Source organism: Peromyscus leucopus, chromosome 10 (genome assembly GCF_004664715.2).
Source record: "Peromyscus leucopus breed LL Stock chromosome 10, UCI_PerLeu_2.1, whole genome shotgun sequence".
NCBI classification, from domain to species: Eukaryota; Metazoa; Chordata; class Mammalia; order Rodentia; family Cricetidae; genus Peromyscus; species Peromyscus leucopus.
The window spans coordinates 1,465,745-1,492,698 of NC_051071.1; the positions used below are offsets into that span (position 1 = coordinate 1,465,745).

A 26,954-nucleotide genomic window follows, 5' to 3' on the forward strand; every position below is an offset into this window, starting at 1 on the left:
CCTGTTGCGCCCCGCCCACAGAGGCTCCGGCCCCCGCCCCCTTCACCTTTCACCTCCTCACCTTCCGGAGCTCCCAGAAGCCTCAGTCCTCGCCCACCCGGGGGAGAAGGGGCGGGGAAACTGTACGTCACGACTAGCAATTACAGGTGGATATAGTTGTCCATCAAAGCAACACTGGTCACGGATTAGTTGAGAGGCAGCAAGTGGGTAGGGAAGCTGGCGTAAATGCTTCCGCGCATGCTCAGTGTGGGTGCAGTGACGCAGCCGCGGGGGCAGTCATGGCGGCTCGGTGCGTGCGGCTGGCGCGGCGCAGTCTCCCGGCGTTGGCGCTGTCTCTCAGGTAAGAGAGTGCTGCTCCTCCGCGTCGGCCCCACTCACTGCCGAGAGCTCTGGCTGCGGCCTTGACAGCGATCTGGAGTCCCCACAGCCAGTCCTTGCGCCGTGGAGCCTCGTCCTCACAGCCGGGTCCCCGTGCCTGGCTTCTCCTCGCGGGAGTCCCGGGATCTGCGGTGCGGCGCTGTCTGAACTGGGCTCGAGAGCCGAGGAGCAGGGCCGCTGGGACGTAAGCGTGGGGATCCAGGCTCTGCAGCGATATGTCTGGGGGAAGGTTCCGCCACTTGCTTTCCTGGCGACGCACCTCATGCTCATGGGAACGGGGCACCACCCCTCCTGTGATTGCAAAAGACAACCCCAGAAACCAGAGACTTGCCCAAGGTCAGAAGCCTGCCTGCGCAGGGGCTGGGGTTGCTAATACTGGTAGGTAGCTGCAGTTACGCAGTTCAGGGCCGGGGCCATCTCAAGCATGCTCCAGAGCAGGATGTATGCTGCCCGGTTTACGGGCTTTTTCCACAGCCCTTCACAGTCCTTCTCCACTTTTGGCCTTCGGGGAATGTGAGGTCCGAGGAGCAGCAAAGCCAGTGTGTGCGCGGTTTATTTAGGCAAATGTGCCTTTTTTGCCATCTTTACCTTAACCCGTGGCCTCAGGCTTTTGAGTCACACCTCCAAAATTAGGCAAATACTTAGTATGTTTACTTGTTCCCTGCTAGGACCAAGTTATTGGTTAATGAAAAGCGACTTTGCCTGAATCTTGTGGAAACTGGGTAGAATGAGAGCTGGTCTTTTCATCTGGTGAGGGCAAGCAGGTGGATGATCTCTTAAAAGGTGACAAGATGAAAACTGGCTTACATTATGCAAAGAGCCGGGAGCAAAGCAGCCTTCTGGAATATTGCTGTGGAAGCACTTCTCATTTATGGTGATGCATTTGGAGTTAATTGACAGGAAGGCAGTCCCTCACCCTAACCTCCCACTCTCTGCACCCAAACTTGGTTCATATCTGTCCCTGAAATGGTGGTTTTGAAGAAAGGATGCCCTAGGAGGAGGCCAGAGAGCTGTATGGCTGTTAGTCATAGCTCCCATAGTATCCCTAAGCTTGCCTGCCCTCTTCCCTCTGGGACACAGCCCTAGGAATTCCATAGACGAAAGGATCTGTACAGCAAAGCTGACCTGCCAAAAGGCTGTAATTGTCACCCCCAGGGCTGGAAATAATTCATAGTGAGAGCAGGTTTTTATATTCTTAGTTTAATTTTGCTTTTCAAAAATTAGGCTCTGTTTTGTTTTGTTTTTATATGTATGGGTGTTTTGCCTGTACGTATGTGCATGTACATACCAGATGCACGTCTGGTGCCCTCTGAGGCCAGGAGGAAGTGTCAGATACCCTGGAATTGAAGTTACAGTTAGATAGTTGTTAGCTGCTGTGTAGGTACTGGGAATCAAACTCAGGTCCTCTGCAAGAGTAACAAGAGTTCTTGACCACTGAGCCAACTCTCCAGCCCAGATTCTTAGCTTTTCAAATAGCATGAAAGGAAAAGTAAGATAAAAAGTCACTGCTGGGGCCAGAAAGAGGGTTCAGTGGTTAAAAACACTGGCTGCTTTTGTGGAAGACCTAGTGTGCCCGGCACCCACACTGGGTGGTTCACAGCCACTTGTAACTCCAGCTCCAAGGGGATCCCATGCCTCTCTTCTGGCTTACTTCCAGGATTCATTTGGACTTCTCTTTCCATTTCCCCTGCACAGCACATGTACTCCCTTTTCCATTCCTCTGTTCACGTGATAACCCAGTTCCTGAAATGCATCTCTCCTATCCACCTTACTCCTGTAGCTGACCTGGCCTGCAGAGCCCTTTGTGGATCAGCAATCCCAGCACTTGGAAGACTGAGGCTAGAGGATTGCAAGTTTACTGCCAGACTCAATCTCCGAATAAATAAAGACATCAGAAAGAAAGCCAGGGCCTGGAGAGAAGCCTCAGTGGTTAAGAGTGTTCACTGCTCTTGTAGAGGACCCAAGTTCAGTTCCTAGCATCCACACTAGACAGATCACAGCCACCTGTAACTCCAGCTCTAAAGTATCCCATGGCTTTGGCTTTCATGGGCACCCACACTCAGGTGGCATACACTTACACAGACACATACGGGGACATACTTACACATAGTTAAATATAATAGCAATACATTATCTCCTCTAGTCAGCTTGCTGGACATTGTGGGCCACACTTTTAATCCCAGCACTTGGGAGGCAGAGGCAGGCAGAGCTCTGTTGATTCTGGGGCCAACCTGTTCTACATAGTGAATTCAAGCCAGCCAAGGTTACAAAGTGGGGTCCTCTAAGTCTCCTGGTTCTCTCTGCTCTGGGCCTCCTGCAGCCATGACTCCAGTCATCACAGAAACCACAGTATTTTGGGTGTTTACTTTTTCTGTCTGATGAAAGGATTTCTGCTCAGGCCACTGTCATCAGCAGGATGCAAAGTGGGTCTTGTGCCATGAAAGGGGTCTAGGTGCTTGGACTCAAGGAGACACCGTAGAATACATGAAGAGGTAGGGAATACTATATAAATAGTCATAAGTCACTTAATGACAGGGCTGCTTTCTATGACTGTGTTGTCAGGTGATCCTGTTAGCTAGTGGGTATCAGAGTGCATTAGCACAGTGTAGTAGAACAGCCACAGCTACCTATGCCATGTGCTGTTAGGTAACGACTCAGGATGGGGCCAGGGCTAAAGAGATGGGTCAGTGGTTAAGAGTGCTGCTTTTCCACAGGACCCACCTGCAGTTCCCAGCACTCAGGGTGGACAATTCACAGCCACCTGTAACTAGCTCCAGGGGGTTTGCTACCTTCTTCTGGCCTCCTAGGACCCTGCACTCAGGTGGCATACTCATACGGACACATAAAAAGGCACCCACATTCTTTGTTGTGGTGTGTGCAGTGTGAGCACATGGGGAAAGCCCAAGGTCAACGTCAGGTATCTTCCCACTGTCCCATTGACTTACTTGTTGTGGGTAGCTGCCACAGTAAATGTGTGGCATTCAGAGGACAACTTGCAGAAATTAGTTCTCCCCTTCCATCATATAGGTCCTGGGAATTGAACTCATGCCACGGCTGGCTTGGTGGCAAGCACCTTGACCCAGTGACCTAGGTTGAAGCTCATGATTCAACTAGGGTGGCTGGCCAGCGGGCTTCAGGGGTCTACCTGTCCCTGCCACAAGACGAGGGCTACAGTTGTACCTCCATGCTCAGCTTTCTTATGTGGGTTCTGGGGGGCTCTGGTCTTTGTGCTTGCACTGCAGGGACTTTACCTACTGAGCCACCTCACCTCCCCAGCCCCACAACATATGTATTTTGTGTGTTACAATTGCTTTTGTTAAGTCTGAGATAAGTCTTTTGTAGCAAATACTTTGAAATTACCCAAATTCGTTTTTTTTTAAACATTTACTCTGTTGGGGAAGAGAGATGCATATCATACATGTGCATGTGTGGAAATTGGGACATCTTGTGGGGAATTGGTTCTCTCTACTATGTGGGTCCTCTGGACTAGAACTCTGGTTGTCAGGCTTGGAAGCCAGTGGCCTTGCCCACTGAGCCATCTCAAAGGCGCAAACTTCTAAAATCTTATGTCTGTCTTTAGGCTGTCTTCACTTCTTATGTGTGGGCTTTTCCTTAGGCCTTCTCCTCGCTTGTTGTGCACAGCTACGAAACAGAAGAATAATGGCCAGGGCCTGGAAGAGGACTTGGGCCATTGTGAGCCGAAGACAGAGCCACCCTCTGCAGACAAGACTGTCCTGGAAGAGAAGGTTAAGCTGGAAGAGCAGCTGAGGGAGACCATGGTAAGGACCCTGTCTTAAGGTTTTTGTTGTTATGAAGAGACACCATGACCATGGCAGCTCTTAAAAATGAAAACATTTAGTTGAGGAGGCTCGCTTACAGTTCAGAGGTTCAGTCCATTAGCATCATGGTGGGACATGGCAGCATGCAGGCAGACATGGTGCTAGAGAAGTAGCTGAGAGTCCTACATCTTGCAACAGGAAGTGGACTGTCTCGCTGGCGTGTCTTGAGCATGGATGAAACCTCAAAACCTACCTCTACAGTGACACACTTCCTCCAACAAGGCCACATCTAACAGTGCCACTTCCTTTGGGGGCCATTTTCTTTCAAACCACCACAGACCCTCAGTGTAAACACTGTTGAATTGTTCCCTGCATGGTCCACACGACAGCTTCCAAGTTCACAGGTGACATGGCGCAGACAAAGACATTTAATCACTTGTGTACTGCCTGCTGTGGGCCCAGCTGGCAAACTAACTGCCAAACAGGGACTAGATCCAAACCCTCTGGCTCTGCTTCTGACCCGGGAAGTCTCTGTTATGGTAAAACTATGCCTTTAATCCCAGCACTCGGGAGGCAGAGGCAGGTGGATCTCTGTGAGTTCGAGGTCAGCCTGGTCTATAAAGTGAGTTCCAGGACAGCCAAAGCTATTACATAGGGAAACCTTGTCTCAAAAAAAAAAAAAAAGGACTACAGGGTCTTGCATACAAATGAGGGACACTTGGTGTGATAAAGCTGGGATTTAGGAAGGGAACTAGAAAATTATGTACAGGAGTTGAATGTGGGAGTCAGTGATAGCAATTATCAATCCGTGTTGAAAAGTAAGCAGCAGGGACTGGAGAGATGGCTCAGTGGTTAAGAGCATTGGCTGTTCTTCCAAAGGACCCAGGTTCAATTCCCAGAACCCACATGGCAGCTCATAACTGTCTGTAGCTCCAGTTTCAGGGGATCTGGTATCCTCACACGGACATACATGCAGGCAAAACACCAATGCACATAAAAATAAGTAAATTAAAAAAAAACAGGCAGCAGTTAAGTTCTGTAAGTGTGGGGGCAATTGGTGGCGTCACACTTATATGGCTGGCACTGTGCTGAACTCTTGTTAATCCTCAACCATGCTACCTTCATAGATGAGAAAACTGAGACACAAAAGCTAGTGGGATTTCCCAAGTTACCAAGGCTAGACCAGGACAAGCTGCCATAGAGCCTTGTTCCATGACAGACTGAAAATGGAGGTCAGAGGTATTGTAGAGACCTCTGGAGTCCACCAGTGGATATTGAACTAGAGATGGTCAGAAATGGTGGCGATGGGGACAGTGGAGATCTGTCCTATCTCTGGTCCCAGTAATTATTTGGCTGGGCATGGCCTCTTTGAGATTTCCTCCCATGTGATCTTCCTTCCCCTCCAGGGAGGCAGGGAACTGAGGTAGGTGACCCCCAGTGATGTGCTCTGACACCTTCAGGTTGAACAGGAAAGTAGCATTCTCCCCTGAGGGATGATGAAGGCATGAGCACATAAGGACCTCGGGCTCTCCCCCACTGTGCCCTTGGGTAGGAGTCTCTCACATTATTCTCTGCCTCCTGGAGACACCAGCAAGGTGTAAATTTACTCTTCTTAAACTGTCCTGGTTTTGTCTAAAATCTCATTTAAATAGCAAATTTTACTTATGTCCTAATTTAGAGTTTATTATATAATCAGTTCAAAATCAGAATGGCTTTCTCACACATTTGTAACATAACCTTTTTTTTTCTCCTTTAGGAAAAATACAAACGAGCTTTGGCAGATACTGAGAATCTACGGCAGAGAAGCCAGAAGCTGGTGGAGGAGGCCAAGTTGTATGGTAAGTAGACCTTGTGGTCCCTCGAGTGGGGAGAGCAGGGATGCAGCTGTGACTAGCAGGTAGATGGTGATGTAGACGGAGCTCCTGCTGTCATTCTTACTCTCCTGGTTCTCAGCTGGCCGCGGCCTGCCTGGTCAGCATGGGACACCCTTGTTTGGGAGCCTCGGGGCACGTTAAAGCTCATTTCTCTCTCTGCCTGTGCTTTCTTCCTCTCCTCTCTCTGAGGACATATTACCTGTTATCTCAAGTTCTGTGGTTCTATGGCATATCAGGGCATCATGAACAGCCCTGTGTGAGGAGCCCATGCATCTGATACTAAGTGGAGACCATCTTCTCTTCCTCCATGCAGGCATCCAGGGTTTCTGCAAGGACTTATTAGAGGTCGCAGACATCCTGGAAAAGGCAACCCAGAGTGTTCCAAAGGAGGAGGTCAGCGACAGCAACCCTCATCTGAAGAGCCTATATGAAGGGCTGGTGATGACTGAAGTCCAGATTCAGAAGGTGTTCACAAAACATGGCTTGCTCAGGCTCGACCCCATTGGGGCCAAGTTCGACCCTTATGAACACGAGGCCTTGTTCCACACCCCTGTGGAGGGGAAAGAGCCAGGCACTGTGGCACTAGTTAGTAAGGTGGGATACAAGCTGCACGGGCGTACCCTCAGGCCAGCTCTGGTGGGGGTAGTGAAGGGAGCTTAGCTGCCTCCCTCAGGGCTCTGGACTTTGTAGGTCACTTGCTAGAACTCGAAAAGTAGGCTTGTAATTTCTCATCTGTGAACACATGTGACCCTCGCCGGGCCTTGTTGGAATCCTTAAGTAAGCTGAGCAGAACGCGAAGCTGCTTGCACACTGCGTCAGGGACTCTGGGAGCCTGGTCACTGGGTTTGGTGCCACCGACTTCAGAAGAGGCCAGCGGGGCCTCAGGAGCAGTGTGACTAGCACTGTATCTGTTCACCTGGTAATCGATAAGTACTTTACACAAATAAAAGGTCTTTGGCTACATCTGCACTGCACGGTCTACCTCTGGGTGCCAAAGCGCTGGTGTCACTCAGCATGGTGGGGTTCCCTTGAAGGGAAGGGCCAGAGTGGGAACACTGTTCTTCCCAGCAAAGCTAAGACCTTCAAAGACCTTCAAGAGCACGAGTTCCTTCATAGGTGGGATTTAGCTGCTGTGAATAGCAGCCTTTGAACTGGGAAGTGAACACCTGAACTTGGACATACTTAGTTTTTTCCCTGTTTACAGTCTTCTCAATATTTACGTCTGTAGGTAAGTAGTTGCTAAGGACACACTATAAAAACAGACCATTTCGAATGTAAAGCCGCATAGCTAGTATGCTTCAGACATTTCCACTTTACAGATTGTTGTTAAGAGGATTAAAAATCCCATCTTTTGTCTTGCTAGTTTTCTAGTATTGAATTTTATCATCTAGTGGAGATCTGGTGAGCTCCTGAGGAGAAAGCCTGGCTTACTCAGTTCACAGCTCTTCAAGCTTGGAGCTGCAGGCATGCATCACAGAAGCTGCATATGTCTGGGTTGTACACCTTAGACTTACATATAGTTACAATACAGATCATAGGAGAAAACCAAAGGAGCCAAAGCCACATGGTAGAAGCTGACTTCAGGCTTCCACCAGCCAAAAGGCCTGTTTTCCATTCCTATAGAGCTCAGAATAAAAACTCAGAAGTGGTGATCTAAAGGAAGCTGTGCCGAAGCAAGTAAGGCACTGACTCCACCCTTGTGCAGAAGCCAGGGCAGTACAGTAAATGCAGAGTGCTATTAAGTTTGAAAGATACAGTTATCTCAAAATGGAAGGTTCTGTCTTCATACATTCTCCTTTAAGCTGCCTTGACCTATTTAGACAGAAGCAGCCTGACACAGCAGAGGCAATGTTCCTTTGTGCTGCATAGCTGTGCACACACAAGGCTCAACCGTGGATGTGTAATCAGCCTTGTTCACAGCTTCCACGTTAGACTCAAGAAAAATGTCAAAGGCCAGCAAGATGAGTCAGCCAGTAAAAGCACCTGCTGCCAAGCCTGACAACCTGAGTTCAATCTCCAGAACCCCCACAATGGGAGAGGATTCCCAAAGTTGTCCTCTGACCCCCACCTGCACCCAAACACAATAATCAAGTTTAAGAACAGTTGACTAAACAGGATTTTTCCTGTCTCCACGTACACTCCATGTACACGGTGCGTGGCCTTCTGGAGAGTGCATAGATTATGTGTAGACGGTGCCTGCTGTCTTACGTAAGCCACTTCAACACCGTTTTTGGTACCCTGGAAGGGAGGAGGGTCCTGGAACCAGTCAGGAATGACGAAATGTAACCATGTTTTTGCAAGTTCATCAGTCAGCACTAACAAGAGATACACAGACATTTTCACCTGGAAATTCAAGTCTTTCTCAGCCACATGCAAGTCCATTGACTGGAAGCTGCATGATAGAAGCTGGGTATGTTGTGTGAGTGTGGCTAACCAGAACTTTAGAGGCAGCTGGAAATGGGCCCTGCTCCCTGGAAATCATCTTTGGCCTGGCTGGTACTCTCAGGATCAGACTCGCTGTGGATGTGTAGCTGTGCGGCCCGTGGGGACTTGTGCTTTGTTGACAGCAGCTTTCCACCTTGGGCAAGAAGCTAGTGTGACAGCACAATGCCTTCTGTGAAGCTGGAGGATCAAGAAGCACACAGACATGGCTTTGTTCTCAACAATTTAATGTAAAAGAATAATAAAAATGGTAGGGTTTCAATTCTTAATACATTCTTGGAATGTTGGCCTCCCAGAGAGCATTATTTCAAACAGTTGAAGGATTATCTAACTTTTCTGACTTAAAGACAGTTTAAATTTGAAAAGACTTGGTTCCATGGGGTTGTGGTAGCTAATTTATCGTGAGAATTAAATACAAACATGTCAAGGTCTGAGCTAACAGTAATGTGACGAAAACAGCTGGGCAGACAGGAGAGCAAACAATCCTAATATTACTTTTCCCTTGTAACAATATTAATACTTGAACATAAATTAATTATACATTCATTATGGTGTTTTAAAACAGTCACGCCCAAATAAGTTCATATCATCGAAAGATGTACACACACTATACGCCTGCTTAAGCACAGCTTTTTGTCCAACAGCTCTTGGCCACATGTTGACAGGATCCTCTGCTTCTCAAGCTAATATAGGTCTAGCTGTCATTTTGTAGAAGACACTGAAACTTCAAACCTCACCAAGCTGGGGATCTGGTGTTGGAGACACCAGGACAAAACCAGTGGTTCTCAAACGAGCTTGCATCCCAGCCACCTGGAGGGTTTGTAAAACACCCTGCTAGTCCCTGTTAATGAAGCCCCCAAATCTCTGCCTCAAGAGAGTTAGATGGGGTATGATTCTGTATTTCGGACAAGTGCCCAGGAACCCCACTTTGAGAACCACTGGCTTAACAACTAGGCCCTGAGCACCACCCCATTGCTGTTCAGTGACACCAGCTCCTGTCCACTGTTCGCCTGCAGGGGGCAGTGTGGAGCTGGTCCTTTGACACCACTGCTCAGCATCTTCTGGTGTCAAGAGAAATCTGGGCCTGGCTCACAGGGCACTTCCCTGCTAGCCTACAATGCACTTTACAACTAAAGCCATATACGGTATATTTGAAATGTTTTGTTTAATGCTGCAAAACTTACCCTAGGGGACAGAGGATGTAAAATGAAAAGGCACGTCATCAAGTCGTCCTTGGAAATGAGTTGTTTTTCTTCAAAATAACTTCACTTTCACTTCCGAGCCCAAACACTCTATGAGGTAAACAGGCTCTTGTACCTCAGGGACAGGGGGCAGGGGCTGTGGTCACTCCAGGACTCTAAAACAGGGTCTAGGCGTGAGAACCCTGAGCAGCCGGAAGACAAACGCCTTCCTCAAGTTTAGAAGGAAGGTACCATATGAATCCTTGAAGGAGGCCCCCAGAAACAAGCTTTTCAGTCGATCTGGGAAGGAGCCACTTCTGAGTTTGTTTCAAGACCACAAATAAAAGCAGCACACAGGCTCCAAGGCACAGGCAGGATGCTCTGCACTCCCCAGGGCCCCTGCCAGCTGGTCCCGTGGCTCCACCCGGCTGGAGGGGCTTGGTCATACCCTATCAGCTCACTGAGCTGGGTTATCTAGCGCGTCCTATATTAGAGAAAGGGAATCTGCAATGGCGGTGGAAGTCCTGAGCAGCTACTGCCCCAACTCTGCATTGCACACTCAGACTTGACCTCAAAGGGGTCTTCCAAGTCAGGTGTACTACAGGGGTTCACAGCAGCGAACGGCAGCCCCCACCTGACCCTGTGGCCCTCCCATTAACTTCTTTCCCAATCACAGGGACAAGAATGTGCCAAGAGAGCCTGCCCAGGCAGGCAGCCCAGGGTGGACCGGGCTAAGATGAAACCAGCACTGTTGAGGGCCTGGAGTGGCTGCTGTCAGGTAAGTGGAAGCTCATGTGGTCACTGTGTGCAAATGAGGGGCTCATCTTAAGTGGCTCAGTGGGGAGCGGGCCTGGTGGGAATTTCTGGCCTCCACAGCAAAGGTTCTGTGCACAGCCTGCCTCCCGGTAAAGTGCGGTGTGCCGGGGCTGTGCTTGGGGTACCGCTGGGGGCAGCAGTGGGCTCAGCCAAGGGGTGCCAACAGGAGCCCACCTGAGAAAAGCGTGTGTCACCAGGGAAAAGCTGACGTCAGGACACACAGCTCTTGGCTCCCACAGCGTAACAGCTTCTGAACCCAACGGGGGAAAGGCTCATGAGTTAAAGGGGACTCTTCCAAGGAGGGGACAGTCTTCAGAGGGACACAAAAGAACTGTCTTCGGAAAGGATTACCTTAGGACTAAGTTAGAAAGACACAGGCTTGTCTCCCCCACAAGTCAATTTAAGATTGCTACTATTGCTTCTTTCAGAGGGTCATGAAAAAAATTTAAGCCTTGAAAAAAGAATTCAATTAGTTTAAAAGAGCAACAATGTTGGGGGGACCCCAGGTCATTTGGCTCACAAGCTGCTTTAGCATCATCTGGCCTCAGGAAGCGTCCCTGGATATCCACCCACTTTCTGTGAGGAAATTTAAAATCCTTTTCTTTAGGACCTTGTCCAGATAACTGGGAAGGCGACTTTTAGAGGGGATCCCTTGTCGTTTCTGGAGGTGATCTTTAATTATAATAGTCTTCACAGTCACATAGCGTGCGGGACTCAAGTTCAAAGAGCTACAGAGAACCTTCTCCCGATCTGACAGCAGCTCAAACCCAGGAAGGTTCTCTATGGCTGCAAACTCGCCGTCTTTGCCGTCGTCCTTGCCCCGTTTGGAGCTGGCCAGGTTTTTGTTCTCCTTCCTCCTCTCCCGTTTGTGCCTGGCAGCCTCATACTCGGCCGACTCCTCCATCTTGGTAATGCCGTTGCGCCGGTACCTCTGCAGCTCTCTGATCTTGGCGCGAAGCATCTTCTCCTTGTGCATGTTTTCAAATAAGTCGTCGAACTCTTTGCAGGACATGAACTGGTAGAGAGGCCGCAGTTTCAGCCGCAGCTCCTTCTCCTCCTTGGTGATCTTTCGTTTTAGTGTCTTCTCCTTCTCCTTCTTGTCCTTGCCCAGGAAGGCCGGCACCAGGTTGTAGTCACGGGCAATGTTCTTCCGGCGCTGCCTCTCCTTCAGCTTCCGCACATACATGTCTACATGGGCACGCTTGAGCTCGATCTCCACATCATCATCATCATAGTTCACAGAGAGCCCACTGATGAGTGTCTCAGCATCCTGGTCATACTCGATCTCATAGTCATCACGCAGTGGCATGTAGCCCAGCTGCTGCTGCTCAGCCACCGAGATGTCCAGTGGGGGCAGAGGGGTGGTGAGGCTAGGTGAGAGAGGGCCCCCGCTGGGGCAGGTATGATCTGTCACCCGGTTGGGGATGGTGTCAGGGATGCAGGCTTTGCCCAAGTTCCCATGGATGTACATGCTGACATAGTGCTCCATCACTTCCTGGGGAGTCCTTGAAGCACCAACATGCGCAGCCATGTCTTCCTATAATGACAAAAGCTAGACCATCAAACCACTTCACTCAAGTTCTTCTCACACTCTCACCAAGTTTACTTGGGCTACTTCCTATCAATGTTGTGATTTGTCACACACACACACACACACACACACACACACACACACACACACACACATTATCCCCCACATATGTTCAGATATGCATCCCAACCAGATTGGCACTGAAGAACTTCCACAGATGTGCCCAAGAGGAAGCTCTGAAGCCACAGACTTGTTCAAGGCTATGTGGGAACAGGTGACCAGGCTGGGATGAGAACTAAAAGTCATTCTTCACTCTCTGGCTTCTTAAAGAGAAACTCAGCCATGTGCTGCGGTCCGTTTTACCCACTGCAAACCCTGAAGAGCACTGCTGTTAGAGGACACACTTTCACTCAGACTAGACAGCAGACTTGCCAACTTGTGCACAGGGCAGAGCAAGTCCACGCAGCATGACAACAAAGGGGACTGTTTCTTGCTGCAGCTCTAGGACAAAGAGGACCAGGACTCTCAGCATTGTCCCAGCCTTAGCTTCTGGAACCCAAGCCTGTTCCTCTCTGAGGTGGCTATGAATGATGGACATGCAGAGACTAAGTGCAGTGCCGCCGCCACCGCTGAAAACATTCTCCACTCCTGCAAGAGAGGAAACTAAATGGCTCCCTCAATCTTTTCCTTTTGCCAAGAGGCCTCTTCCTTAAAGTCAACCGCTAAAGCCACTTCAGAAAGTAATTGCTCAAAGTGCACACTCATTTCCCGGCTGCTATTCTCAACACTAGTCCCAGAACCAGCAGCACCTCTTTGAGCAGCAGGTTATACACAGTTCAGGGAAGGGCAAGTTGCTTTGGGCCCCATATGGTCATGCCTAGTCTAGTCTCTGTGCCGCTGTCCGTCAGTTGGAGCTGCTGGCTGTCCTGATGATAAGCTAGGTGCTGTGAAAGGTAAAGAGGCCCAACTCAGCTGAGCAGCCCTCTATCTGGACCTTTTCTGGGACACAGACCTGGAGTATGGAGCTGGGACCCTTCCCGCAGGCCTGAGGAGACATTGTAGGTTAACCCTAACAATGCAGAATGAAATTCTGAGACACGGGTACAGGTTCACCTAAGACTCCTAAGGAGAAAAGTAAAGATTATAGCAAGGGGTACTCTGCTCTTCTGGGGGTGAAGTCTATGACTCCAACCTTAAATGTCACTACTAGCTTCACCCCTACTTGTTTCTCTCTGGAAGCATTCTAAAAAGCCAAAGTATGACTGTGCCCAGCAGCTGCTGCTCCTCGTAGAGCCTCTGATCCTGTCTAGCAAAGAAACAGCCACACTCAGGCCAGGCAGGGTCTGATTTCCTTGGAGATGTTCCTCCAGGCCTTGGTAAAAAGTCCCAGGAGTGGCCTCCAAGGCCTCTCACTTGCAAAGATTTGCATACATGTACATGTGCTGCAGAAGCCAGAGGATGACATCAGATCTGTTCCTTAATCATTCTCCACCTCTTTGCTCTCTTACGGAACCTTGAGGTCACTGATTCAGCTCAATTAGCTGACCACTGAGCCCAAAGATCTGAAATCTTCAGCTGAGGTCCCATTCACAGAGTAGTGGAAGGGTCAGACACATTAGGAGGCACCAGCACGGCACCCAGGGCCAAGCAGTCTGTGATCTGCATCATCAGTCCTGCTACTCAGAACGGTCTGGTTCACTGGAAGCTCGCTAACTCTCTCTCTCTCTCTCTCTCTCTCTGTGTGTGTGTGTGTGTGTGTGTGTGTGTGTGTGTGTGTGTGTGTGTGTGTATGTGTGCAGGTGTGCGGGTGTTCCAAGCCCACATTCTCCCAAAGCTTTCCTTCTGGCTCACTCTTGCTGCTTCCCAGTCTGTGAGACCTTCTCTTAGGCATTCTGTTGGAGTCCAATTAAAAGTAACAGGCAAGAGCACCTATACATCATCTCACTGAAACCTCACAGCTGCACCCAGGAGAGCAGTGCTCTCACTACCCACAGTTCAAGGTCAATAAACCTTTGGGTGAGCTACCATAGGGTCCATGGCCAGCTGACACTGGCAGCTCAAATTCAGCAGTCTGGCCAGGAGCACTGCCTGTCACCAAGTGCTTGTCACCCCGGGGCCTCTCCTGACTGGCAGTGCAGCATGTGCTGAGGAGCCTGCCTCATACAATTCCTGTGAGCACACAGGGCAAGGCTGTACTACAGGCCACTGCTTCTTCCTGCTTCAGCCAGCTCTCAAAGATGCTCCACAGGATGGCAGGTCCTGACTCTGACTGGCGGAAGGGTAGTATGCACACAGCTTCTGATGCTTCCAGCACCTTGCTGGGGCAGGCAACCTTGACTATGTCGGGCCTCCCAATTTCCTTCCTGTCCTTCCTCTTTAGCAGACAACCCTGCCACAACCCAGCTGACACTTAACTATATTGTTGTCTTTATTCTCCCAGCAGCTGGACTGTGAAGAACAAAGCAGGCTGAGGTTGGCCATGACCAGGGGCTGGACTTCGCAGTAGGAATGTGTGCCCTGTGTCTAGAGGGGGCCCTGGCTCTCCCCCCAACACCCCCTTCAAATGAAGGAGCTTCTAAAGAGGCAGAAGGCAAAGGCAACCCCCTTTCCTCGGGAGGTACGGCAAGGGGCTGCCAGGAAGAAACAGGAAACATAATCCACCTGAAAGCATTCTAAAGCCCCCCAGGGGAAGGGCAGGTCCAAAGCAGAGATCACACTATCCTGAGAAGTGCCCCTAGGCAGTTCTGCCTCATTCTCCTCACCCCCAGGTGGTAAATGCTAGACAAAGCCTCTCAAGTCCGCCATGAGCTCTCACAGCTAAGACACTGCTGCACCTGCTACTCCAGCATGGCTCCGTGCACCCTCAGATCAGACCCTCCCAGAATCTTGAGAGGGGCAGCAGGACAGTGTGGCCAGGAAAAGGGAGGCACGGCCACCACCAGCTCCCTAGGCTGGCAGGCTAGCTCAGCCAGTTATGCAAAGGGACATCTAGACATGACTTTTCTTCCTGCCGCATAGGGAGCAGCTGGTCCCTGAGACGGCCGACTGACACTACTCTTGTGGGGTGTTAGACAAGCCCGAGACCTCATTTCCTTGGACACTGCTCCCACCCTCCTCTCCCCGGGCTGTTCTGATCCAGCTAACATTTGGGAGCCAGTGCTCTACATGACCCTACCCAGGATCTTTCCTCCTCCAGTCTGTCCTTATCATCTCTACTAACCCTTCTGTCAGACGCACAGGCTGATGACACACTCCTATTAACCCCTACAAGTCTTCTGCCCCGGTGTGGTGGTTTGAGAGAAAATGGCCCCCAAAGGGAGAAACACTAGTAGGAGGTGTGGCCTTGTTGGAGTGGGTGTGGCCTACTCCACACCTTGTTTTGTTAGAGGAAGTGTCACTGTGGAGGTGGGCTTTGAGGGCTCATCTATGCTCAAGCCACACCCAGTGGTTCAGTCCATTTGCTATTGCCTTCTGATGAAGATGTAGCTAGAATCATGTCTGCCTGCATGCCGCCATTTCTGCCATGATGATAATGAACTAGACCTCTGAAAATGTAAGCCACCCCAATGAAATGTTTTCCTTTATAAGAGTTGCCATGGTCATGGTGTCTCTTCACAGCAGTAGAAACCCTAACTACGGCACCTGGTGAAAAGGCGGATGGTCCCTGAGACCCTACAGATGACAAGTCAGTGTCTGGCTGGTACCTGGCACCAGCAGATCTGCGCTATGCTGTCAGTGTCCCAAAGAGACATGAACCACAAAGACCAGGGCACCGAGTCTACCTGGATTCGTCCTTCAGTACACTTGCTTTTCATCAGTAAGTGCGGGACATCTGCCTCAGAGTTTGGGGCAATTGTAAGAGTGAGGGAACAAAGCAACATGCCTGCCTTGAGGCCTGGCACCAGGGAATGGACATCAGCCTTAACACCATCACAGCCCTGTCTGGCACTTGGCACAAAGGAGTGGGAATCAGCTTTTAATACCCAAACACACACTGGCTGGGGCTTAAGGTTTTTCCCATCATGACTATATGTAAGCTCTCGCGCATTCATTGACCACCCCACAGGAGGAGTCCTCATCTTCAGCCTTCCGCTTGGGGCAAGCCAGCTTCTGCCTAGCTCACAAATACAACCAACTCCTAGAACACAAAATATCCGCTTCCTCCATGCTACCTTCATACCTACGCAGCCTTTCCTTGTCCTTCTCACCACTGGACACGGCGTTCTACTCCTCCACACTGCAAGGTCCCAGCTGTCCCAGCGGTGCCTCCCCACAGGGGCTAGCACATAGCAGATTGTTGAGTGCATGCCAGTGGATACAGGAATGACTGCATGATGCAGCAATCCGCACACTGGACATGGTTTGCCTGTGGATGCCAACTGTCATCTAAAGAGGGAAGATGTGCCACCCAGGCTACTCTGCCTGCCCCTAGGTTCCTCTTACTACATTCAAAACCACATAAACTGGCCTGAACCCCATTTCCCTCTGCTGGATGCCCCGTACAGGAGCTGGTCCTCTTAAACTGCCTCCTCTGTGACAGTTTAATGTCTTTAGAGCCAAGTGACAACACTGACCGCTTGCCCCGCAAAGGCTCTAATCATCCTGAACCTCTGCATGTCTACATGTTTGTGTTCACATGCTTCAGAGGCCCTGCATCATTCACCCAGCAGAGTCCACCACAGCGCAGCTGTCTGGAGGCTCTGAGCACCCCAGCAGGCCTGACCTGTGTGTGTTGCTGAGGGCCACCTCCTTCCTCAGTCAACCTCCCTACTACGGTATTCTCCCTTCTGTGACTTCCCTGTAGTACAGATCCCAACTAGACCCCGTGTAAAGCCTGGTAGTACCACACCACCAGCTGCGCCAGTAAGCGTCTGGTCTCCAACCACATAATGCTTTTAGTGCTGGAGTGGAGGCCCAGACTATGATCACACCTGGCTGTCATGGACAAAGCTATAGAAGTCTTGGCAAGCAGCTTGGATCCTCACAGTTGCTGTCTTCAACTGCAGGCTAAGAACATAAACTTATACCTGCCCCCAGTGTTGCCTGCGCAAGTCACACGACTCGGGTACATAAAGGCACAGCACAGAGCTGGCACAGGCTCTCCACAGGTCCAGACTGGGACATGCGTCTGTGTAACAGCATACAAGCTCAGAAAAGCAGCACATATCCAAGCTGTGGTGCCTCTGGTGAAGAAGAACAAGGTTCAGAGGAGTAAAGCAACTGGCCTGAGAGAGCACAGGTGGAGGGAGGGGTCACAGGGCCTCCTCTCTCCCTGTGTGAGGAGCAGTGGGTGCACCTCTCAGACTGGCCCTAAGACTCCTGCTGCTTCAGCAGGTAGCAGGCCATCAACTCCACACAGGTCAAGGCCCAAGACTCTTCCCTTGGGATTTACTTCTTCCAAAGCGGAGCCTGGGCCTCATGAGAACCCGCATCCCAGGCTCCTCTGGCCTTAGAGCCTGAGAGCACTGCTTCAGAAGAGGCCTTCTCCACCCAGCCTGTTATTCACCCACATTTTAAATGCCTGAGTTCCTTGGGGCCGTGTATTTCTCTGACTGTGCTGACAAATGGGGCACAAACACGAGCAGACTCTACAGCCCAAGATTTCTTTAACAAAATAAAATACAGTAAGATAGAATGAAAACCATCGCATCGAAGTCGGACAAGGTAAACCAAGGAAGAAAAAGAGCTCCAAGAGAAGTCACAAGAATCAGTGACCCACTCATTCACACACTCAGGAGTCCCATACACATTTTAAACTGAAGCTATAATATCTATGCAAAGGACCTGGGGCAGACCCATGTTGGCCCGGTGCATGTTGCTTCAGTCCCTGAGTTCATATGAGCTGTGCTTACTGGATTCAGAGGGCCTTGTTCTCCTAGCGTCCTTCATCCCCTCTGGTTCTTACACTCTTTCTGCCTCCTCTTCCACAGGCTTCCCCCGAGCACAGTCCAAGTTTTCAAGACATAAAACAAGACCAGTGCTGGGCTCCCCAGGAACTAATACTCTCACTCTTTTTAGTGGCTACTCTGGAGATAAGTGCTGGAGGAATGATGTAAGGAAGGAAAGTCTCTCTGAATGTAAGGACAAAGATCAGTCACAGTCTTGACTAGGGAGAAAGTACTTCAGGTAGAAGAAAGGAAAATTATCAAGGGAGTAAGCATGAGACACAGGGAACCATAAATGTTGTTGGGCCTTGGAGGCACTGTAGTGTAATTGAAGGAGAACTGGAAGTTGCTAAGGGCCAAAGAGATGCAGCTTATGTTTTAAAAGCCCTATTGTTGGTGGGTGAGAAGTTGCTATAGAACAGAAGGAGAAAGCAGGTAAACCGTGAGAAGTGATCACAGCAGGAGGTAAACACCAGCATGGTTGGGGCCAGAATTAGCAGCTACATTCTGCACATTTTTTTAAACGGAATGACAGCTGACCAAAGGGATGTGGATGAAGGGCTTCAAGTTGGCTGAGGACAAACTGAGGCTGGGTTACCATGGGCAATCAGGTAAAGAGGGATGGATGTCATCAGGTAAGAGACAAGCTCCAGGAACCGAGCAAATGAATGCAATGTTTTCAGCTCTGAGGCTCTTCTTCAGGGTGCTTCATGCTGCCTGATCTGTACAAAGCAAATGCTCAATACACAGCAACAAACACCACTTATAGACAAAGCAACCAGACGTTTTTTGGAGAGCAGGAAACATGGTGTTGGCCATCGGGAAAGCATCTGTAGAGCAGAATCTTTCCTAGGTGGGGGAAGTGGGTCCAGAAGGTCACTCACTGTATGCTGACCTGGAATAGGAGAGCAGTCTGGCTACAGTAGGGAAGCTCAGAGAAGCAGGACCCTACCACACTGGGGACGAGTCTGGACAGGACAGGGTCATGTTTAGCTCCCTGCTTCTCTGAAAGCCTGAAGATGTTATATGTGCCTGGTGGTAATGATGACAACAGATAGAGCTCTTCCCTAACATAGGTGAGGAATAGAAGGAGAGCTCCTTAGAGTTCCCTAGAGAACAACCAGGAGCCCAGCACACTATCTGGCTGGCACGCCAATGCTCTTGCCACCAGCAAGCCACCGCTACAGACACCTGACAGCTAGAGAGCAGACCCCTGACTCCATGCCTCCTCACGAAGACGTCTTTGTTCATTCTTTCCTGACCACCCATCACACCATGCCCTGGGTGCTGTGGAGAGCAAGAATTAAACAAGACACTGCTACCCCACAGAGAACCCTAGCACAGGGCACATGCTGACATCCTCAGAAAGCACACGAAGCCCTGAATACGAACTAAGTGCATGCGGGATGGGCAGCGCAGGCTTCTGCCCTTCCTCACCACTGTGCCCAGGAGAACCCAACCCTACCAGGGAACTCAGCAGGGACCATGGGGTCTAGCTTGCTGCCATCTGGCTCGGAGCGAAGCTTGGCAAGGCACAGGGCCTGCCCTCCGCCCGCGTTCAATGCACACCTTATGAGGACGAGTGTGAAGGGCAGACAGCTCCGTGTCGGGGTCACGGGTCAAGGCCCTGCTCTACCAGCTGTGTAGCCGCGGGCACCCAACATTCTCCGGGCAATCCCGCCCCGCCACCTGCGGCCCTCCGCAGCGTGCACCGAGCCAGTCAGCCATGCCCTCCTTGTAGCTAGGGCCTGCCGCTCACCCAGTTGCCGAAGCCGAACTGCTCGATGGCGTCCAACAGCAGCTGCTCCTCGCGGCTGGTCCAGCCGCCCTCCGCCTCAGGCCCCCAGAGAGTGAATCGTCCGCCGTCCACCAGCTGGTAGCCGTGGTAGCGGCGGTGGTGGCCGATCTCCGCGCCAGCCGAGAAGCACTCGGGGCACAGCTCGATGTCCTGGCACTCGGTGCAGCGGAAGCGCAGCGGGCTCACCTCGGCCAGGCAGTACACGCAGTACTTCTTGCCCAGCTCCGCCATCTTCCCCCGCTCGCCCGCCGCCCGACCCGCAGCCGCCGCGCCCCCGGCCGTCAGCACCCCGCCGCCTGCCGGGCCTACCGCGCCCGCCGCGTCCGCGCTGCTGCCGGCCGCTGCCACGGCCGCCCCCGCCCAGGCGCCGCCGGAGCCCGCCAGGCGGGCCGCGTCCCGCCTCAGCACGCAGGCGCCCTCCGGCCCGGCCCGGCCGCCGCCGCCGCCGCCGCCGCTGTCTCCCCGCCGCATCGCGCAGGCGCCCCGCGCGCGCCCCCTCGCGGGCGGCCAAGCCTCCGCTCTGCGCCTGCGCGCCACCGCCTCCCTCCGCCTCATGGGCTCGCGCAGTTGCACGGTCCCGCCCCAAGCCTGACAGCCGGCGAGGCGCAGACAGGAAGCCGGTCTTGTGCGCCACGCCTCTCGAGAGCCAGCGTCCAATCAGCGCCTGCCTTCACCTGTTCGTGGTCCTTCATTGGCTTAATATTGCTGGGAGGCGGCGAGATAGGGAAGGCAGGCGACCAATCGCGGGGCCCACCGCGCGCGCCCTGGTTGCCCCGGGAAACCTAACAGCAAGCTGCAGCGGTCCTCAGACCCCAGACAGCAGGTCGAGCATGGACAGCCACGACGGGGACACCGAAGGCGAAGGAAAAGCCGAGGAAGGCCTGACCAAGAAGCCTTCCGAGACCAAGGTCACCTTCGATCCTCAGATCCCGGCCGACCCTGCGGAGCCAGAGTTGGAGCAGGAGCCGGCATCGGAAACGGAGTCAGAGCCTGGACCAGAGACCCAGCCGGTTGCGGACGAACCCAAAGCAGAGGCTTCAGAGGGGAGCGATTACGCGCATGCCGAGGTCCCGGAAAGTCTGGAGGCCGCCGAGGCTGCGGGCGAGGCAGTAGAGGCCGCGAGTGAGGCGGTGTCCCGAGAGCCAGAGAGTCTGCCAGAGTCTGAGCCCAAGCAGGAGTCCAAGGAGCAGGACGAGGACGAAGACGACGATGAAGACGAGGACGAGGATGAGGACGAGGACGAGGACGAGGAACCGGACCAGCTGGAGAAGCAGGATAAGGTGAAGAGGGTGAAGAGCAAGGAGTCACGGTTCCGCCCCCAGCTGCCACTGACCACGATTGTCGAGGAGGCGGCTGCTCCAGCCCCACGGGCTGAGAGAGAGAGAGCAAAGGAGTTAGAGCAGAAGCGAGGTAGCGAGGATATCGAGGGGATAGGTCGAGAACGACACAAGAAAAGCAAAGACGAGCATCTTCAACCTGGAGATGAGGAGGATGAGGATGAGGATGAGGACTACGAAGACTTTGAGTGGTCTGCGGATTTTCGGAAGCTGCAAGAGCAGCAGCTGCGGGGTGAGCTAGTGGACCAGTACCACGCCTTGCTGGTGGAGCGGAGCCGGTACCAGCGCTACAATGTGTACCTACAGCAGAAGATCTTCGAGGCGCTACGCAAGAAGGGCATGGAACCAGCTGAACCTGCGGACAAGGGCGTGGGACCAGACTCCCCCGAGAAAGAGCAAGCATACTTGCGCTATCTGGCCATGCTGGAGGAACTGAAGAAACAAGAAGCGGACGACCTAGAGTGGTACCGCGAGGAGGTGCGTGAGATGAAGCAGCAGTGCCAGGAGAAGCAGGCCAGGGTGGAGAAAGAGTGGCGACGTTTCCAGGCCCTCAAGAAGCAGGTAGTGATGCAGGTCATGGGCAGCTGCCGCATGCGCGGTGGGCGCCAGGCGGCTCTGAGAGAGGTGGAACAAATCCAGGCGCTGGAGGATAAAAAGGAGAAGGAGATGAGCGCAGTGCGTCTCGAGAACGTGCAGCTGAAGCAGAGCCTGGTACACTTCGAAACCAGGATGAAGGCCCAGGAGGACTTGGCTGAGGGGCTGCTCCTCATCGACTTTGAACAGCTCAAAATTGAGAACCAGACCTTCAACGAGAAAGTCGAGGAACGAAACGAGGAACTTTTAAAACTGCGCACTAAGGTGACCAGCAACGTGCAGATTATAACCCATGTGAAGGAAAAGCTGTCTTTCATAGACATGGAGAACGCATGCAAAAAGGCCCAACTTTTGGAAATCGAGGCCCAGGTGGCCCTAGGAAGAGACCTATTGACAAAGACGAAGCAAGCCCGAGACAGCCTGCGAACTGACAACATCAGGCTAAATCAGAAATCTGGGCTTCTGGGTAAGGAATCACTGCTCCGAGACTTTGAGGAAAAGGTGGAGAGGACAGAGTATCTCAACAAGCGGCTGGAATCCCTGAAGCGCATTCACGCGGGGCTGACCTTGTCCTGCAAAGGGGTGAAGCAAAAGATCAGAGAAGCCAAAACTTTCCTCCCCTCTTGACAGTCCTTGACAGGACAGTTGGTAAAACCTCCAAAACTCTCGTCTGCCCTGCCATTGTCATTCTATGTGACTTGGGATGCAACTTTATATTTGTCATTTCCAGCTTCCAAATTCCTGCTGAACACATCTGGTTAGCAGTAATTCTACATAAGGTTAAGTAAAATATTTCTAGAGAGAGGGAGAGTGGGGTGATTAAACCGACCAATGATGAAAAGCCTTTCTAGCCAAGCAGTCTCATAGTCTAGAGGACTGTTAGAACTGTTTCTTGTCTATATGTAAGGATGGTTTAAAGGTTCAGCCAGTGGCCAAGGTACAGAAAATCCCTGTGCATTGTTCTGATCACTCAGTCATCTTTATGCTAGTTAAACTGTATAGTCTTGAGTCACTGTCTCAATTAGCTCACAAATCCCCTCCATCTCTGTTTGTGGGTGTGTGTTGGCATGTGGAGGCCAGAGGAACATACCAGCATCTCTTGCTCTTCACCTTGATTTTTTGAGACAGGGTCTCTTCCTCAACCGGGAGCTTGCAGTTTCGGTTAGACTGCCCAGCTAGCATGATGATCCTGGGATCTGCTTGTCTCTGTGCCCTAACGCTGGGGTTACAGGTATGCAACGCCAAGTCTGGCTTTTTTATGTGGGTGCTGGGGATTTGAGTTCAGATCCTCATGCTTTCAAACAAGCACTCTTACCTCCTGAGCCATAACCTGCATCAGCAATCTGGCTGTTGGCACTACATAACCCTGCCTCCATGACATGACACAATTTTGTTTGCTAAAGTATATTGGCTTTGAAATCAAAGTTAAAATCCCTTTTCTGACTTCCATGGCTTGAACATACTTTGCATGAGACCATTCAAATGCATTACTGAGGATAGTTCAAACTGATTTCTTCCTTTCCCCCTTGGTTGCTACAGTTTTGGTTTTCCCTCTACCCTGTCCATCAAGGCTACAGAGAAGCAGTAACTTACTGAAACTGGAAATGTCGGCTTTGTGGCTCCAACAGCAGAGGGACCCAGGGTCCTGCAGCTGGGGAGGCTCCCAAGTGAAACTGGCAGTGGCACTAGAAGTGATAAGACGGTTCTTCATTGTAACGGTGTCCTTCTGTGTTTTGAGTCCATCAGCAGATTTCTACCTATCAGCTAACCATCTGAATGCTCCCTCCTGAACCTTGAACAGGTCGAGCAGTGGTCATGCAGGGCACTAAGGTCAGCATGCCGAGTTGCTAAGGTGTCCTAACTAACAATTATGTAGGAAGTAACCAGTGGGCTCTCAATCACACCACCCCATGCTGGAGGGATTACAACTAATTACAAGACACCCTTCATTTTTTATTATCTCCCCGTGTGGTTCTAATTAAATTCAGGATGAGTGCTTGATCATGAAATTTCATCAAAGTAGTTCAGAGCCTGTAAAAAAAAATGTAGGCACTGAACACATCCTGCTTGATATTTTAAGTCGATGTGCATGAGAAGTGTCCCCTTCAATAGCAAAGGAGGGTCTGTAACTCAACCACCTACTCAGAGACAGCCTAAGGTATTAGAAAAGGAAACCCCATTTTGGTGACTTGTTACAGTTAAGAGTCTTAAATTATATAAGTAGAAATAGGTTTGTGCAAGTGCATCCACAGATGATGATTCAGGGCGTTGACACTCGCATGAGCCACCTGTCCCTAAAGTATCACAGTCAATGCCTTCCAGCCATGCTGCTCATATATTTAACCTCAGAAGGTTCCAGAGTGCAAGTGACACAGATGCCATGAAAGGAACGTAGCTTGGAGCACATGTGCAGTGACTAGTCCATCTCTCTCTGAAAATATCCTTATTTTTACTTAAATAATCAATGACAAAATATGTGCATATTTTAATAAAATTGCACTAATTATTTTTGGTTTGGTTTGGTTTTTCAAGACAGGGTTTCCCTGTGTAGCCCCGGCTGTTTTGGAACTAGCTCTGTAGACCAGGCTTACCTAATACTCAGAGACCTGTCTGTGTCTGCCTCTGCCTCCCAAGTGCTGGAATTAAAGGCATGCACAACCACCGCCTCAGCTCACTCCCTAATTTTTTTTAAAAAAAATTTAGACAGGGTCTCACTGTATATGCCAACTGGCCTCATTTGTGATCCTCCCAAAAACTAGTATTACAGGTGTGTGCTGCCACATCCAGTCTCAACTCTAACATTTCATCCAAATACTGTCAAGGAGGAACACAAGTATACCAAAAGGATATGGGAAGGCCCAAACTGTGATCCTGCTGATTTGAATGGAACCTGTCTAACCCTCATTGTACTGATTCATGAAATGGAAAAGCATTTGAAAAAACGAAAGTGCCTTCCTTTGGGTGATAAAATTAGGAGGAATTTTCTCTTTGTGCTTTTCCATATCCTCATCTTACATATGTATTTATAGCTATATATTAATGTAATATTTATAATATATACATAATATACAAATATTCAAGCAGAAGCTAATAAAAGTCGTGGAAATGTAGTTCAGGGATAGAGTGTTAGTCTAGCATGAGCAAGGCCTTGAGCTGGTTCCCCAGTACTGAACTGGAAAATGTACAGCCACATACCAGTTTAAGCAAGGCTTGGTACACGCCTGTAATACCAGCATCATGAGCTACAAAGTGAGACCATGTCTTTCTCTCCCTCTTTCTCCTCCCTACCCTCTCTCTCACACAAGATACTAAAAGTTTTTAGGCTAAAGGAACAAATCTAGATGCCTGGAGAATGTTCATGGGTTAAGGGGAAGTTCAGTCTCTTATTTATCAATACTTCATAAGCCTGGAAAGGAGCTAGGTCCCTCACCCTTTAGTTACAAGGGGAGAAAAAAGGTTGAGAGAATTTCAGTGAATTCTCCAGGATCACGAAGCTTCTGATGGCAAGGACTGGTCACTGACCGTGAGAGTCAACTCTAGGGTCCTGCTCTTACTGTCTAGCCAAACTATCTGCAACCTGGGCTTATTTCTGGTTAGGGGTAGTATCTACTGGAACTCTAGAACAGGGACAAGAAGCTCTTTGGAGAGAAGGTGGCTCCCTCACTCCAAACAAAACTCCCTGCAAGGCATAGGAACCCTGGGGAAAGGAGGAAAGGGAGCTTTGTTGGCTGGTTGAAAGGGACCAGAGAGTAGCACATCATTCCAGAATGAGTGGGCAATGGGGGTTTGCTGGCAGTACTGACAGAAGAGATGCACAGACACTATGTCATGGCCATGTCCCATGTACTCAGCAGGCCTGAACCACATCAAATATTTCATAGCATATTTAGTCCCACACAAAGCATATCCATTCATTTCCATTCCAGTCCAAGCACTTCCAGGTATGGATGAGGTCCCACCTAAGAACTGGTCTTAGGCTGGGCAGTGGTGGCGCACGCCTTTGATCCCAGCACTGGGGGGGGGGGGCAGAGGCAGGTGGATCTCTGTGAGTTTGAGGCCAGCCAGGGCTACAGAACGAGTTCCAGGACAGGCCCCAAAGCTACACAGAGAAACCCTGTCTCGAGAAAAAAAAAAAAAACTGGTCTTAGGATCTAAGACTGCCCTCTGCTGGCCAGAACCTTGCCCTTGTCCACCTGAAAGCTCTGCTCAAGGTTCAGTAATGTCGCTTCCTCCTGCTGCTGGATACTAGTGTAGCGGTTCCTCCCCTCTTCAGACATGTTCATGACAGGCAGGGTTTCTGAACTGCTGGCCCCAACCTGAAGGCATCCAGCAATGCACACTGGAAGTATTGGAAGGAATGAGAAATCTAGGCCATAACCAGCCCTGTGTTTGGGCTCCAAAGGTCCAAAGCAAGCATGATCTCTCCAGAAGGCATTCAGGAGCCAGCACTTCTCTTAGGGGTGGTATAGATGCCAGCTCTGCTACCAATCTGCTGAAGGAGCCTGAGCAAGCATTTTGTATCATGTTCTTGGAATGGGAACAACGAGTCTCTTACATGGGGCTGCTGCGGAGGTTAATAATCCATGTAGAACACTTGGTCCAGAGTCTGGTATGGCTGGAGCAGCCAGCCAGCCCTCAGCAACTCTAGAGTTTATCGCTTCACCTCACTGCCTGCAAAGAACAGTAACTCAGAGAATGAAGCCACTGGTTTAGAGGGGAAGGCAGGCCCCGTGTCTGTCCCTGCTGGAGGCTGTAGCACATTGGGCCATCTCCCAAGAGTCTTGGGAGACTTGGAGGTGACAGCAGTGAGGGACTGAAAGGAGAGTGGCATATACAAGCATTTGCCCTGTCTGGTTCCAAGTAGCTTGTGGACCCTACCACACACTGTTGTGCGATATTTTGTTTGTGTTCTGACAAATAAAGCTTGCCTGGAGATGAGAGGGCGGAGCTAGCCACTAGTTAATCATAGAAGCTGGGCAGTGGTGGCTCACACCTTTAATCCCAGCGCTCAGAAGGCAGAGACAGGAAGTGAAAAGGCAGGTGGACAGAGACAGGATCATGGCTCCTTTAGGCCTGAGGATCCAGAGAGGTAAGAAGTCACTGGTGGCTGCTCCTCTGCTTCTCTGATCTCTGATCTGGTTGTCACCTAGATATCTGATTCCTGGTTTTTATCCATAAGACTAATTAGGTTCACGCTTCAACATTAACCACTTTCCTAAGTGGCTCACAGGAAGGAGCTCACCCCCTGTGCCCCCAGGTTTACAGGCTCTGGGAAAGCTCCAGAGGGCAAAGAGCTTTGGCTCAGCAGCTAGCACAGAGTAAATAAATATGGTTGTCCG

General features: G+C 50.8%; 3 protein-coding genes across 4 annotated transcripts; 2 read left to right on the plus strand and 1 right to left on the minus strand.

The window, feature by feature from the left end:
• Positions 1-222: 222 nt before the first annotated feature.
• Grpel1 (GrpE like 1, mitochondrial) lies at positions 223-7,001 on the plus strand. Of its 2 annotated transcripts, none has more exons than XM_028882329.2 (4): positions 223-340; positions 4,021-4,157; positions 5,914-5,995; positions 6,345-7,001. In XM_028882329.2, the coding sequence occupies exons 1-4, from the start codon at positions 226-228 to the stop codon at positions 6,689-6,691; spliced, it is 681 nt and encodes a 226-aa protein (XP_028738162.1). In that variant the 5' UTR covers positions 223-225; the 3' UTR covers positions 6,692-7,001. The 2 variants fall into 2 exon arrangements, with proteins under 2 accessions (XP_028738162.1, XP_028738163.1); XM_028882330.2 differs by having other exon boundaries at positions 232-340; positions 3,995-4,157.
• A 1,682-nt stretch (positions 7,002-8,683) lies between these two features.
• Tada2b (transcriptional adaptor 2B) lies at positions 8,684-19,956 on the minus strand. Its single transcript, XM_028882328.2, has 2 exons — positions 19,646-19,956; positions 8,684-12,007 (listed from the first exon to the last, which is right to left on the minus strand). Exons 1-2 carry the CDS (start codon positions 19,913-19,915, stop codon positions 11,015-11,017), a joined length of 1,263 nt encoding a protein of 420 aa, XP_028738161.1. The 5' UTR covers positions 19,916-19,956; the 3' UTR covers positions 8,684-11,014.
• A 473-nt stretch (positions 19,957-20,429) lies between these two features.
• Positions 20,430-24,122, plus strand: Ccdc96 (coiled-coil domain containing 96). Its single transcript, XM_028882331.2, has one exon. It carries the CDS (start codon positions 20,515-20,517, stop codon positions 22,240-22,242), a length of 1,728 nt encoding a protein of 575 aa, XP_028738164.1. The 5' UTR covers positions 20,430-20,514; the 3' UTR covers positions 22,243-24,122.
• Positions 24,123-26,954: the final 2,832 nt, after the last annotated feature.